This window comes from Tamandua tetradactyla, chromosome 1 (genome assembly GCF_023851605.1).
Source record: "Tamandua tetradactyla isolate mTamTet1 chromosome 1, mTamTet1.pri, whole genome shotgun sequence".
NCBI lineage: Eukaryota > Metazoa > Chordata > Mammalia > Pilosa > Myrmecophagidae > Tamandua > Tamandua tetradactyla.
Genome location: NC_135327.1, coordinates 207,606,585 through 207,622,054, shown reverse-complemented (window position 1 = coordinate 207,622,054; position 15,470 = coordinate 207,606,585). Strand labels below are relative to the sequence as shown.

At 38.8% G+C, this 15,470-nt stretch overlaps 1 protein-coding gene and 1 long non-coding RNA gene across 6 annotated transcripts in view; one reads left to right on the top strand and one right to left on the bottom strand.

The window, feature by feature from the left end:
• Positions 1 to 15,470, bottom strand: part of LOC143675576 (uncharacterized) — a 173,647-nt gene that overhangs the window by 122,496 nt on the left and 35,681 nt on the right. The gene's annotated exons all lie outside the window — the stretch shown is intronic.
• On the top strand, positions 442 to 1,910 carry NAP1L3 (nucleosome assembly protein 1 like 3). Its single transcript, XM_077156206.1, is given in 8 exon segments — positions 442 to 664; positions 666 to 936; positions 939 to 1,050; positions 1,052 to 1,254; positions 1,257 to 1,338; positions 1,340 to 1,609; positions 1,611 to 1,654; positions 1,657 to 1,910. Coding segments are annotated over 8 exon segments (1,407 nt in total). The 5' UTR covers positions 442 to 493.

The following is a 15,470-nucleotide window of genomic DNA, read 5'->3' as shown; positions in this document are numbered from 1 at the left end:
CTCATTCTCTAAACCCAATTTATTACCATTGGTTAACTGGTGAAATCATTACTGTCCCCACTAGGGTGACATGACCTGGGGTGAAAGTCTCCCTGGAGGTGTGGAAAATGACTCCCAGGAATGAGCCTGGCCTTGGCACCATAGGACCCACGATGCCTTCCTGACCAAAAGGGGGAAAAGAATTGTAAAATACAAAGCATCAGATTCTGCACATTCCAGTATGGCACTACTTGTGTCTGCCGCATCTGCAGTTGGTAAAGGCCTTGCCACCACTAATCTTTGCCTGGGACTCTGCTACAGCTGCAGTCCCAGCTCCATCCTGCCTTGCGCTATTGCTGCCTGTTGCCCCCGCCAACTTCCATAGCCCGGGTCTCCTCCTCCTCCTTCTCCTCCTCTGCTGCCACCCAAATATCCGTGAGTCATTTTCTGCCTATCTCTAGGAACACAGTCTCTGAGGTAGTCACCACCTTAAGAGGTTTTGCAGGCTTGCAACATGGCAGATGCTGATAAGAAGGTGTCTGAACCTGCCGCCAAGGGGGTTGCTGAAGAGGTGATGGCTAGCTCCTCTGGTGATTCCCGGGAACAATCTGACAGCAGCAGCACCAGTCGTAGCAGCAGTAGCCACAGCAACTCGGTTAGTAGGAAGAGGTTATGTGGGCCTTCCCACAAGGGCACGGTGGGCTTTCTCGGGTAAAAATTTTGTGGATATGCTGCCTCAGACAGTTAGAAATTGCATGCAGGTGCTAAGAAATAGTCAAGATGAATGTGACAAGGTAGCCTTCCTTTTCTTAAGGGCAATTCATGGTCTTGAAAGAAAACATGCTGAACTCAGTAAGTCTCTATCTGATAGGGATTTCCAGTCATCAATGCAGAATATGAATATGAGCCTACAGAAAAAAGAATGTGAGTGGAATTCAGGGGATGAGGAGTTCAGCACTGTGAAGTGGTGAAGGAGGATACACTTAGTGAGATGCCTGCCTTAGAGGGTGAGGAAGTAAAAGAAGACCCTATGGAAAAGCCTGAGGTAAAGACTGAAGGAAAAGATGTTCCTGAAGGCGAACGCTGAAAAAACAGCAGATGCTAAAGATTTTTTGGATGCAATGCCTGAAGAAAAAGAAGATCCTAAAGAAGTCTTCCAGACAAAGGTAGAAGAAACAGATCAACCTAAAGGGACAGAGGCAAAGACAGTAAAAGAGGCTCCTAAAAGAGTTCCTGAAGCAAGGTGCAAAGAAGGAGTGTATCTTAATAGAGCTCTTAAGGAAAACCTAAAAGAGAAGATCCTAAAGGTATTCCTGCCTTTCGGCTGACTTTTTTGAAGAATGTTGACAAGCTTGGGCCTGATTCAGAAATATGACAAGCCCATTCTGAAGTTCTTATCAGACATTAGCCTGAAGTTCTCAAAACCTGGGCAGCCTATAAGTTATTTTGAATTTCATTGTCTACCCATTCCAAACATCAGAAATGAGGTGCTGACAAAGACATATATAATAAAGTCAAAACCAAATCACAATGATCCCATCTTCTCTTGCAGATGGGAAATCAAAGATTGCTAAGGCTATAAGATAGATGGGAGAAAAGAAAAGGATGATACTGTGACAACCACAAAGTCACACAACTACTGCTGGAGAAATTGAGGTCCATCCAAGAATGGTTCCATTTCATCATTCTTCCATTTCTTTAGTCCTCCTGAGATTCCTCTGATTGGAAAGCTGGAACCAAGAGAGAATGCTATCTTTGATGAGGCCTTTGCAATTGGTCAAATTTTACATGATAATGTTATCTTAAAATTTATCTTTTACTATATAGAAGTCAGTGATACCTACAGAGATGGTAAAGATTATGGAAACAAAATATTGAAAATAAAGAAGTTGAGAGGAGGATTTTTTCAAGAATCTCAAAACATCAAGTAGAAGTGAAGCAGGTTATATAGGCTGGAAAATAAACAAACAAAAAAACCTTCCCTATAATATTATTCCCTAAGTTTTGTGATTTCTCATTTTTGTGGTAGTCTATTTAATAATTGTCAAAAAAAAGTGTCTATGTATCAATTTATTCCATCTAGCCTGCTGTAGTGTAATAGTCTTCAAAATATGTAGACAGCTGTCAATTATCTAAGATATGCTGGTTTGGTGCTAAAGACTTGATTTTTGTAAAGTCCTTTTGTCAAGTTCATATTAGATTGCAGCTACGTGAATGGTCAAAATTGTTAACTGAGACAAATATTGCTTGAAAGAAAAATCAGTGTTCCTGAAGTGTCAATGCAAGTGCTTTGTTTGTTTGTTTTTTCAGACCTGAAGATTAAGGGTTTAGATCTGCTTTCACTACCTGTACCTTCCTTGCTTTGCTATAGAAATACATTCCTATATGAACTAGAAAAATGCATTGTAAAATTCGCTTGAAAAAATTTGCATACATTTAAGAATGTCCATCAAGGCCACATATGTTTTGACTGTGAACTTGTTTAGGTGATCTACTGGTCTACATAAATTTAAAAATAAATTTAACCACAATAAAATTATTGTGTACAATAACTGAGGTGTCGCTATAACAGCATTTTTTTGTTTCCTCATCTTAAATTGTGTAATTGTAAATTACATTTATTAAACACATTTTCTTTATAATATGTCCTACTTTGCCTTTCACTGAAAATGATCATTTTATGTCATTTGATCCTTTTTCTTTCATTGCAACCTAAACTAAATAAATATCAACATGTTTCGTATTTCCCCAATTAAAAAAAAAGCGAGAAAAGAAAAAATAAGGTATCAGTGGCTAGGATAGTTCAAATAGAGTTGACAGCCTACTCTGGAGGCTACTCTTATGCAAGCTTCAGCTAAGCATTGCTACTTATCATGGTTTGCCAAACACCAATCAAAACCGTTCTTGCCAACCCTAAAGAACACCTAAGGCTTTATCTGTGATTCTACAAAATTCCATGCACTATGATCACTTTTCAGAAACCAACCATCTCCAGTTGGGTTCCTAGGCCAGATAAGTCCTAAAGCGCAGAGTGGCCAGCCTCTCCAAGAACATCAACTAGTTCCATACCCCTCTTCTGTATTATCAAAAGCCCTTTCCAATGTAAAAAGTTAGAATGGGCATAGCCCAGATATCCCAGAAGATTAAGAGAAAGATCAAAGGAGAAGGTGGAATTATAACAGAGAAGATAGGATTTCACAAATGAGTATGATAACTGAATCATTATATTGATATTTGTTTTAGTCTCCAGAGTTTTGGAGAGGCTAGAAGTAAAAACCTGAAATTGTGGAATTGTGACCCATACCAAACTCTGAAATCTCTTCTCCAACTAATTGTTGTGGTGTGTTTTGAAATCTGGTCCTTTTTTGCATATATGTTATTTTTCACGATAAAAAAAAAATGGAAAAAAGCTATAAAGAAAGGAACTTCTGTACAATTTTATGCTCCTTTTTTTAATTGAAAAAGAATTGTGCACATAAGATGAATATAAAACATTCAAAATAGTATATAGCAAAATAGTTGAACCTGGCCAGTGAGTATATAGATAACATTGTATGATTCCTTCAAATTTTCAATATATTTGAGAGAATAAATTGATGTCCCCCTTCAAAACAGTATTGCCAACACACAGATGGGGCAAGATGGTGGCATAATGAGGTGTGGAATTTAGTTCATCCTACAGAGCAGCTTGTAAATAGCCATGAACTGTACAGAACACCTGGTAGGGGGACATCAGTGACTGGACACACATTGTACACCAGTCTAGAACAAGTGGAACAGCAAAGAGCACACACAGAACTGTAAGTCTCCCAAGATTGAGAGGCTGGCACCCCTCCCCCATGGGCACAGAAGGCTGGTTCCCCAAGGGGAGAAAAAACAGACTTTACTAGTAGCAAGGAATTAACTCAACCAAGGTCCAATTGTGGAATTAATTAACAAATTCTGACTGCTGAAAACAGGACTAGAGCATAGATAAACCTGGAGTAATCATTAAGACATGAGGAGTGTTCACCTGCAGATAGGGAGTGGGGCTGAGGGGAAACAAAAGGAAAACAAGAGGCTTTTTTCCAGCACAAAATACTGGAAAAGAAGGCACATATACCCTGGGGACACATGGAGCTATATACCACCCTAGCTCTTGATTGGCAAACCCGGAGAGTAGAGGCCCAGCTCTGAAAAGTCTTTTTCTTTTCTTTTTAACTTCTTAACAGCTCATTAGATAGAACTTTGGGCACTCTCAGGCTCCAGCACTTCCCCAGGGAAGGGTGGTGTTAAGGCATGTCTGAGAGACAAAGTAAATAGGTGGATGGGGACAATTCCCCAAATGGTGTATCATCCCCAAGAAAAGGGGGCAGGGCCACGCTCAAGTAGAGGTTTTCCTTCAGGGAATTCAGGTCTCAGGGGCTGGAAAACTAAAGCAGCCAAAGCCCTCCTACTACCTCAGCCTCCTTCTCAACCACGCATCTGACAGAAAGAGGCTGCTATAATTAAAGGCACCTCATTACTTTACACTGATGGGAAGTGGTGGGCAGACAAGCACCACATGCTGGGCAGGATAGGAAAAGCAGAGTCTAGAGGCTTCACAGGAAAGTCTGACAACCTGCTGGGTCTCATCTTAAGGAAACTTGGGACTGTCTACTCCTGACATGTTCTGTTTTGTCTGGGAAAATCTGACTGGAGTCAATAATATCTAAGGAGACGTTCCTCAAAAAAAAAAAAGGCTGAATGTATGTAGGGCAAGAAACAGAAAAATAAGAACTGAAAAATTCTGATCATTTAAACAGAACCTATGCCAGAGGTCTAGAACTGAATAGAGAACAAAGCCTCCAACAAGAAAACCCTAGTAAAAGAGTGAAAACAACTAAAAGCTAATAAAGAATAAGCTAATGAAGGAACTCAAGTGCTTAGGCACCTGCAAAAAGTAACAAGTCATGCTAGGAAAATCAAAGACATGGCCAATTCAAATGAGATACAAGAGTTGATTGTAAAAATTCAGAAATGGATACACAGTACTATCTGAGGTAGCACAATAATATAAGTACCCTGACTGAAGCTGAATAGGAGTATGGTTTAGGAAGAAGGGCTGGGGGCCAACTATGAGAGCAGATGAAAAGACAGAGGATAAAGACTGAGAGTATAAGTTATGAATGCCTAGAGTAGACAAGGGTGGTAACTAAATGTACAAATATAAAAGTGTTTTTGCATGAGGGAGAACAAATGAATGTCAACATTTCTAGGTGTTCAAAATGGGATGGTATATAGGAAAAAAATACAATCAATGCAAGCTTCAGTCTCTAGTCAAAAGTAACATAGTAATGTGCTTCCACTGAATGTAACAAAGACATTATGCCAAAAGTCAATGTCAACAAGTGGAGGATATGGAGAAGGGGTATGGATTCTTTGTGGAAGAAAGGAAATGTCTTCAGACATTTGCTATGGTGGCAAAGGTATGTCTACATACTTAGGCTGGATTGTATGACGTGTGAATAAAACTATTTAAAAATGAACAGAGAGAAACAAGTACTAGAGAAATTGTGGAGAAAGAGATGTATCTATTCACAGTCAGTAGGGAAATGAGAGGTGCAGCCCCTTGGAGGGCAGTGTGGTGGTTCCACAGGAGCTAGGGGTGGGCTTGCCACATGATCCTGAAACCTCGTTGCTCAGTATATACCTGGAGGAGCTAAGTGTAGGGACACAAATGGACATTTGCACACTGCTGTCCCTGTCAGCAGTGTTAGTGATCCACAAGGAATGGAGGTAGCCTAAGGGTACAACCACTGAGGAATGTATACATACAATGTAGTACTGAGTAGCCAGTTGAAGGAATGAAGTTGTGAGGTATGCAACTACATGAATGACCCTTAAGAGTTGTGTATTGAATGAAATGCCAGGAACAAAAAGTAACAAAAAGACAAATATTAACATGCCTCAATCATATGGATTAATTATAACATAAAAATTTGGTGAACTAAAGTTGAGAGCATTGAATATCAGGTTGGGGCATATTGTAAAGGATCCTAGATTGTAAGCTCTTACAGCAGTCATATATATTCAAGAGGTGTAACTGTTAATTCTAAATTCTCAGATTCTGAGCTATTTATATATAACATGGTCTTTTCCTGAAACTTCAGATATTTACGTGACACCTGAGACTCAGAGTTAGAGCTCTGAAGCTATAAAAGTCAGCAGTAGCACATACAGGAACTGTTTAAAAAGTTGAAAAAGTGATCAGACATCAAGTAGAGATATGAATAAAACTGATCTGGAAAAGGCTAAGGTGTATCAGAAGACTGGGTAAAATATGGTAAAATATCATCCATATTTTAAAACTTCAACTTCTGCATGAGACTAAAGGGAATGATGTTTATTTTGGTGCAAAATTTATATTGTGAGTAGTGCCTTTCCTAATTTAACCTGTATGATCAGTTTAATTGAACATCATAAGTACAAGGAATCTTGAATAGGGCATGAGATTTTGTTGATTATCCAGGTTAATTTATTGCCCCGATAAATCCCAGAGTGATTTGGACAGTGAATAAAGAAGTATTTGCAAAGTCCCCTAAGGGAATTAGGAGAAATGGGGAAATATTCAACTTCCCCATTTGGAGAATTTCTGATATTCTTGTAAACAGTGGGGACAACCAAATCAATTGGCCAAGCCCTCAATCTTGGGGTTTGCCCCTATGAAACTTATCCCTGCAAAGGATAGGCTAAACCTACTTAAAATTAAGCCTAAGAGTCACCTCCAGAGAACCTCTTTTGTTGCTCAGATGTGGCCTCTCTCTCTCTATGCTATGGACTTACTGCCCTCCCCTGCTATGTGGGACATGACTCCCAGAGTTGTGAATCTCCCTGGCAACATGAGACAGAAATTCTGGGATGAGCTGGGACCCAGCATCAAGGGATTAAGAAAATCTTCTCAACCAAATAGAGAGAAACGAGACAAAATAAAGTGTCATTGCTGAGAGATTTCAAACAGAGTCAAGATGTTATCCTGGAGGTTATTCTTACACATTATATAGATATCCCCTTTAGTTTATGGTATATTGGAATGGCTAGAAGGGAGTACCTGAAACTGTAGAGCTGTTTTCCAGTATCCATATTTCTTGAAGATGATTGTATAATGATATAGCTTTTTCAATATGACTGTGTGATTGTGAAAACCTTGCGTCTGATGTTCCTTTTATCTAGGATATGTGGACAGATGAGTAAAAAATATAAGTAAAAATTAAATAATAGGGGGAACAAAGGTTAAAATAAGTTGAGTAGATTGAAATACTAGCGGTCAATGAGAGGGAGGGGTAAAGAGTATGGCATGTATGAGTTTTTTCTTTTTTCTTTCTTTTTCTGGAGTGATGCAAACGTTCAAAAAATGATCATGGTGATGAATACACAACTATGTGATGATATTGTGAGCCACTGATTGTACACCATGTATGGAATATTTGTAAGTGAAGAATGTTTGTATTTTTAAAAAATGAACAGAGAGAAACAAGTGCCAGAGCAAATGTTGAGAAAGAGATGTACCTATTCACTTTCGACAGTGAAGCTGAGGGGTGCAGCCCCTCCGGAGGGCAGTGTGGAGTTTCTACAGAAGGCTAGGGCTGGGGTTGCTAAACGATACTGAAACTCTGTTGCTCAGCAAATACCTAGAGGAACTGGGAGTGGATATAAAGGGGCATTTGCACACTGGTGTTTTTGGTGGCAGTGTTCCTGATTCACAATGAATGGAGGTGGCCTCAGGGTACAATGACCGAGGGATGGAAGGGAGATCTGTGGTGTATATATAACAATAGACTCCTGCGTGCCCACAAGAAGGAATGAAGTTGTGAGGCATGAAACTAGCTGAATGAACCTTAAAGACTATATGTTGAATGAAATGTCAGAAACAAAAAGTCAAATATTATCATGCCTTGCTCATATGGGCTGACTATAATATACAAACTCAGAAAATGAAGTTGAGAACACAGATTATCACGTTGAAGTCTATTGTAAAGGGTCCTAGATCATAAGCTCTTATATCAGTCACATATATTCAGGATTTGTAACTGTTATTTCTAAATTCTGAGATGCTGAGCTGTTTATATTTAACCTGGTTATTTCCAGAAACTCTGTGACACCTGAGACTCAGAGTTAGAGCACTGAGGCTATGAAAGTTAGCATTATCCAAAAGACTAACTGCTAAAAAAGTTGAAAAACTGATCAGACTTCGACTAGAGATATGAATGAAGTTGATCTGGATGGGACTAAGGTAAATCAAAATAGAGGGTAAAGGATGATATGATCCATATTTTAGAACCTCAACTTCTGTGTGAGACTTGGCATCAAGGGATTGAGAAAGCCTTCTTGACCAAAAGGGGGAAGAGAGAAATGAGACAAAATAAAGTTTTAGTGGCTAAGAGATTTTAAACAGACGTTATCCTGGAGGTTATTCTTACACATTATATAGTTATCCCTGTTTAGTTTATGTGTATTGGAGTGACTAAGAGGAACTATCTGAAACTGTTGAATTTTGTTCCAGTAGCTTTAATTCTTGGAGAAGACTGTATAACTATATAGGTTTACAACATGACCACATGATTGTGAAAACCTTGTTTGTGATGTTCCTTTCATTCAGTGTATGGATGACTAAAAAATAAAAGGATAAAAAATAAATAAATAATAGGAGGAGGTAAAGAGTAAAAACTGGATAAGATTGAAATACTGGGGGTCAATAAGAGGGAAGGGTAAGGGGTATGGGATGTATGAGTTCTTTTTTTTCCTTCTTTTTATTTCTTTTTGTGCTGTGATGTATTCTAAAAATGATCATGCTGAAGAATACACAATTATGTGATGATATTGTGAGTTATTGATTATATAATATGGTTGGACTCTGTGTGTGGATATTTCTCAAAAAAAATATTTTTAAAAAAATGCAGTTTCAGTGCATACATGAGAGGTTATCCTGGAGGTTATTCTTTTTTTTTTTTATTTTTTTTATTTTTAATTTTTTTTATTAATCAAAAAAAAAGAAAAGAAATTAACACAACATTTAGAAATCATTCCATTCTACACATGCACTCAGTAATTCTTAGTATCATCACATAGATGTATGATCATCATTTCCTAGTACATTTGCATCGATTTAGGAAAAGAACTAGCAAAACAGCAGAAAAAGATATAGAATGTTAATATAGAGAAGAGAATTAAAATAATACTAATAAATATATATATATATATATAAAAGGAAAAAGAAAAAAACAAAAACAAAAGATACAAACAAACAAACAAAAAACTATATTTCAGGTGCAGCTTCATTCAGTGTTCCAACATAGTTACATTACACTTAGGTATTATTGTGCTGTCCATTTTTGAGTTTTTGTATCTAGTCCTGTTGCACAGTCTGTATCCCTTCAGCTCCAATTACCCATTATCTTACCCTGTTTCTAACTCCTGCTGGTCTCTGTTACCAATGATATATTCCAAGCTGATTCTCGAATGTCGGTTCACATCAGTGGGACCATACAGTATTTGTCCTTTAGTTTTTGGCTAGACTCACTCAGCATAATGTTCTCTAGGTCCATCCATGTTATTTCATGCTTCATAAGTTTAGTCTGTCTTAAAGCTGCATAATATTCCATCGTAGGTATACGCCACAGTTTGTTTAGCCACTCGTCTGTTGATGGACATTTTGGCTGTTTCCATCTCTTTACAATTGTAGATAATGCTGCTATAAACACTGGTGTGCAAATGTCCGTCTGTGTCTTTGCCCTTAAGTCCTTTGAGTAGATACCTAGCAGTGGTATTGCTGGGTCGTAATCCATTCTGCCATTCTATGTCTTTTGATTGGGAAATTCAGTCCATTAACTTTTAGTGTTATTACTGTTTGGATAATATTTTCCTCTACCATTTTGGCTTTTGTATTATATATATCATATCTGATTTTCCTTCTTTCTACACTTTACTCCATACCTCTCTCTTCTGTCTTTTCGTATCTGACTCTAGTGCTCCCTTTAGTATTTCTTGCAGAGCTGGTCTCTTGGTCACAAATTCTCTCAGTGACTTTTTGTCTATAAATGTTTTAATTTCTCCTTCATTTTTGAAGGACAATTTTGCTGGATATAGAAGTTTTGGTTGGCAGTTTTTCTCTTTTAGTAATTTAAATATATCATCCCACTGTCTTCTAGCTTCCATGGTTTCTGCTGAGAAATCTACACATAGTCTTATTGGGTTTCCCTTGTATGTGACAGATTGTTTTTCTCTTGCTGCTTTCAAGATCCTCTCTTTCTCTTTGACCTCTGACATTCTAACTAGTAAGTGTCTTGGAGAACGCCTATTTGGGTCTATTCTCTTTGGGGTGTGCTGCACTTCTTGGATCTGTAAATTTAGGTCTTTCATAAAAGTTGGGAAATTTTCAGTGATAATTTCTTCCATTAGTTTTCTCCTCCTTTTCCCTTCTCTTCTCCTTCTGGGACACCCACAACACGTATATTTGTGCGCTTCATATTGTCATTCAGTTCCCTGATCCCCTGCTCAAGTTTTTCCATTCTTTTCCCTATAGTTTCTGTTTCTTTTTGGAATTCAGATGTTCCATCCTCCAGTTCACTAATTGTAGCTTCTGTCTCTTTAGATCTACCATTGTAGGTATCCATTGTTTTTTCCATTTTTTCTTCTTTGTCCTTCACTCCCATAAGTTCTGTGATTTGCTTTTTCAGATTTTCTATTTCTTCTTTTTGTTCAGCCCATGTCTTCTTCATGTCCTCCCTCAATTTATTGATTTGGTTTTTGAAGAGTTTTTCCATTTCTGTTCGTATATTCAGCATTAGTTGTCTCAGCTCCTGTATCTCATTTGAACTATTGGTTTGTTCCTTTGACTGGGCCATATCTTCAATTTTCTGAGCGTCATCCATTATTTTCTGCTGGTGTCTGGGCATTTGATCAGATTTCCCTGGGTGTGGGACCCGGCTGGTTGAAAGGTTTTTCTGTGAAATCTCTGGGCTGTTTTTTTTTTCCTGCCCAGTAGGTGGCGCTTGTGGTGCTCGTCTGTCTGCGGGGCCCACCAGTAAAAGATGCTGTGGCTCCTTTAACTTGCCAATCCGAATCTCGCAGTCGGCCCGGGAAACCGCGCGTGGAGGGGGGGGGTCGTGAGCCGCGGCTTGGGGGAGTACCGGTCCAAATTGCCCAGCTGGCCCGAGACACCAAGCGCGGCGGGAGGGCCCCGCTATCCAACATTCCCAGTCAGACCGGGGAGCCACGTGCGTGGAGGGGACCCCAGTCGCCAGCCGCCCCGGCCGGGAAAACGCGCACCCCTCGGGTATCTCACCGCAGCGGATTCTCCCTGCCCGTTCAGCTGTTCCAGAATGGGGTACGCTGTCTTTTTGGTCTCTGTCGTGGCTCCGGGAGCTGTTTCGTATTGTTTCTGTTTCTTTAGTTGCTTTTCTGGAGGAGGAACTAAGACCCGCGCATCTTACTAAGCCGCCATCTTCTCCGGAAGTCCCTGGAGGTTATTCTTATGCATACATGGATATCCCTTTTTAGTTTATGGAGTACTGGAGTGGCTAGAGGGGTCTATCTGAAACTGCTGTGCTGTGTTCCAGTAGACTTGATTCTTGAAGATGAATGTATAATGATATGGTTTTTACAATGTGACTATATGATTGTGAAAAACTTGTTTCTGATGCTCATTTATCCAGGTATTGACAGATGAGTAAAAAAATATGAATTAAAAAGTAAATAATTAATGAGGGGGATAAGGGTTAAAATATTGGGTAGATTGAAATACTAGTAGTCATGAGAGGCTGGGGTAAGGGGTGTGGGATGTATGAGTTCTTTATTTTTCTTTTTATTTCTTTTTCTGGAGTGATGGAAATGTTCTAAAAATGACCATGGTGATGAATGCACAACTATGTGATGATACTGTGAGCCACTGATTGTATACTATGGATGGACTGCATGTATGTGAAGATTTCTCAATAAAAATATTTTTTAAAAAACCTCTATTGCCTACTCACCTTCCATTCTCTCCCCTGCCAGGAACAATCATTTTCAAAGCACAACTGATCCTTGCTCCCTAATATACTTTTCCCCTTATTAGAATGAATCAGGAATTAGTTCTAAGACCAAAGATGACAGGATGTCATGGCAGCAGTTGAGTGGAGGTAGGGAATAGAGGTGAGCATGGCCTGCTATTAAGGAAAGCCCTAAAGTTGTAGAGGACTTGAAATAAGCCCCAAAGGTAAAAGTCAGTGGAAATGAGAGGGAGGACTTTCTAGGCTGAGGTAACAGCAGGGATAAGAAACAAATGGGGGAACACACAAGGCATGGCTGGTTATGGCAGTAGACCAGTTTGAGTAAAGCTGGCCTGTGTACCTCCTAGATACAACACATAGGGTTGGGCAGTGAATAAAAGATTGATTTCAGAACTTAAGGCACATACAATTGACTTGGAGAGAAAAAGGCATGCATGTATTTACATCACAACAAAAAACAGCACATGAAAAATACTAATGAATGGTATTCACAGGCAGGAAGAATCACGTGTGAGGAAAGCTTCTAGAAAGAGACAATGTGAGCAATACTTTGAAATATGGGTAAAATTTGGATAATCTGAAAGGAGAAAGTAGACCTTTGTGAGTATAGTGTAGTAAAGGGAAAAGTGGTTTTGGAGGTGGTAAACCATTCCCCTGCTTTTCTTCCCATTCTGTTAAGTATAAACAGAACTACTTAGCACTTAGCTTCTTTATTTTTGAAAAATGATGCTTGTCTTTTCTCTTGCTCTAGACAATAAACTTGTCTAGAATTCTCTACTAAACCTAGTTTAGAACTGTGTATACTGTACTGTATGCTTTTTGGAATAATTTTTAATTTGATCTGAGTTTTCCTTTCCTCCTGATAACTTACCAACTGCAATTTAATAGCAGAGGGTTGAGGGTTGAGCCGCTACCATCATTGCTAACTCAGAAAGGAGATGCCACAGTTGGATCTAATTATCTCCGGGCAAAGGTGGCAGTTATTACGGTATAAAGCTGTATATGGAGGTAATGAACAGAAAGCCCTCCTAGTCTCTTACTTCTTCCCCATCCCCCACTACCCTTTCAGCTTATTGGACATGGTTGGCTGACTTAGTTACAGATGGAATTAATCAAATGGGTTACATCTTCGGGAGTAGACTGGGTAAGTTTTGCCTTAAAAAAGTGATAAATGAATAAAATTTTAAGACATGGTACACACCAGTGTCTTTAAGAGTGTCTGCTATTGAGCTAAAAACTCATCCTAAAAATCCTCCCAAAATACATTTTAAAATGAATCCTTATTGAAGCATTTGATGCCTTGCAAACTTGTTTCTATTAAGTAACACCTAGAGGCAATTAACATTTACAATCACACTTTCTCATATTTGCCTGCCTTTTATAGGGTAGCTTAGAATTTTTCTTTTTCTCCAATTTAATATAATCTCACATTATCCCATTATCTAAACAAACAAATGAATAGATTGTTGAATCAGAAGATCTGAATGCAAGCTTGTCTTGGTTGCTTCCTAGCTAATTAAGTAAACTTGGATGAATCATTCAACCTTTGGGCCTGTTCCTTCAACTGCTCCCAAGAAAAGTAAGAAATATGCCTGCCCTATTGTTTTCACAACATTGATATGATAATAAAATAAAATATGTATGTATGAACACTACCTCACTATATCAATGTAAAGAATTATTAAAGCTTCAGTAAGTTAATGTATAAAATTCATCTGCTTCATCTGATTGATTTTTTAAAATATTTTAATTGATAAAACTTAACATGCAAACATTCCATACATGGTATACAATAAATGGCTCACAATATCATCACATAGTTGTGTATTCATTATCATGATCATTTTTTGAACATTTGCATCACTCCAGAAAAAGAAAGAAAAAAGAAAAAACTCATACATACTGTATTAGTTAGGGTTCTCTGGAGAAACAAAATCAACAGGGAACACTCGCAAATATAAAATTTATAATAGTGTCTCACGTGACCACAGAATTGCAGAGTCCAAAGTCCGCAGGGCAGATTGTGAAGCCGACGATTCCCATGGAGGGTCTGGATGAACTCCACAGGAAAGGCTCACTAGCCGAAAGAGGAAGAGCCTGTCTCTTCTGAATCCTCCTTAAAAGGCTTCCAGTGATCAGATTAAGCATTATTCATTGCAGAAGACACTCCCCTTTGGCTGATTACAAATGGAATCAGCTGTGGATGTAGCTGACATGCTCATGATTTAATTCTATGAAATGTCCTCATCGCAACAGACAGGCCAGCACTTGCCCAACCAGACAAACAGGTACCACCACTTGGCCAAGTTGACACATGAACCTGACCATGACACATACCATACCCCTTTCCTCTCCCTCTCATTGACCATTAGTATTTCAATCTACTCAATTTATTTTAACATTTGTTCCCCTATTCCTTATCTTTATCCATATTTTTTACTCCTCTGTCCGTACCTTAGATAAAATGAGCATCAGACACAAGATTGTCACAATCACACAGTCATAATGGAAAAGTTATATCGTTATACAATCATCTTCAAGAAATATGGTTACTGGAACACAGCCCTACAGTTTCAGGTACTTCCCTCTAGCCATTCCAATATACCATAAACTAAAGGGATATCTATATAATGAGTAAGAGTAACTCCCAGGATAATGTCTTGACTCTGAAATCTCTCAGCCACTGACACTATTTTGTCTCATTTCTCTTTTCCCCCTTTCGGTTGAGAAGGTTTTCTTAATCCCTTGATGCTGGGTCCTGGCTCATCCCAAAATTTCTATCTCATGTTGCCAAGGAGATTTACAACTCTGGAATCATGTCCCACGTAGCAGGGAAGGGAGATGAGTTCACTTGCCATGTTGGCTTAGAGAGAGAGGCCACATCTGAGCAACAAAAGAGGTTCTCTGGGGGTGACTCTTAGGCCTAATTTCAGGTAGGCTTAGCCTAACCTTTGCAGGAATAAGTTTCATAGGAGTGAACTCCAAGACTGAGGGCTCAGCCTATTGATTTGGTTGTCCCTACTGATTGTGAGAATATCAGAAATTCTCCAAATGGGGAAGTTGAATATTTCCCCCTTTCTCCCCATTCCCCCAAGGAGACTTTGCAAAATACTTTATTCACTCTCCAAATCACTTTGGGATTTATCAGAACATCACACCAACCTGGACAAGCCAACAAAATCTCATGCCCTATTCAAGATTCCATGTACTTATGGTGTTCAACTAAACTGACCATACAAGTTAAATTAGGAAATGCACTACCCAAAATATAAATTCTGCACCAAATAAACATCTCTCCCTTTAGTCTCTGATTCTTTTTTTTTTTTTAACATGGGCAGACAGTGGGAAACAAGCCCGTCTCCAGCATGGCAGGCGAGAACTCTACCTGCTGAGCCACCATGGCTCTGTGATTCATTTTTTATAAGTGTCTTTCATTGACATATTGTCATACCATAGATAGATAGCAAGAACTTAACCCAAAAT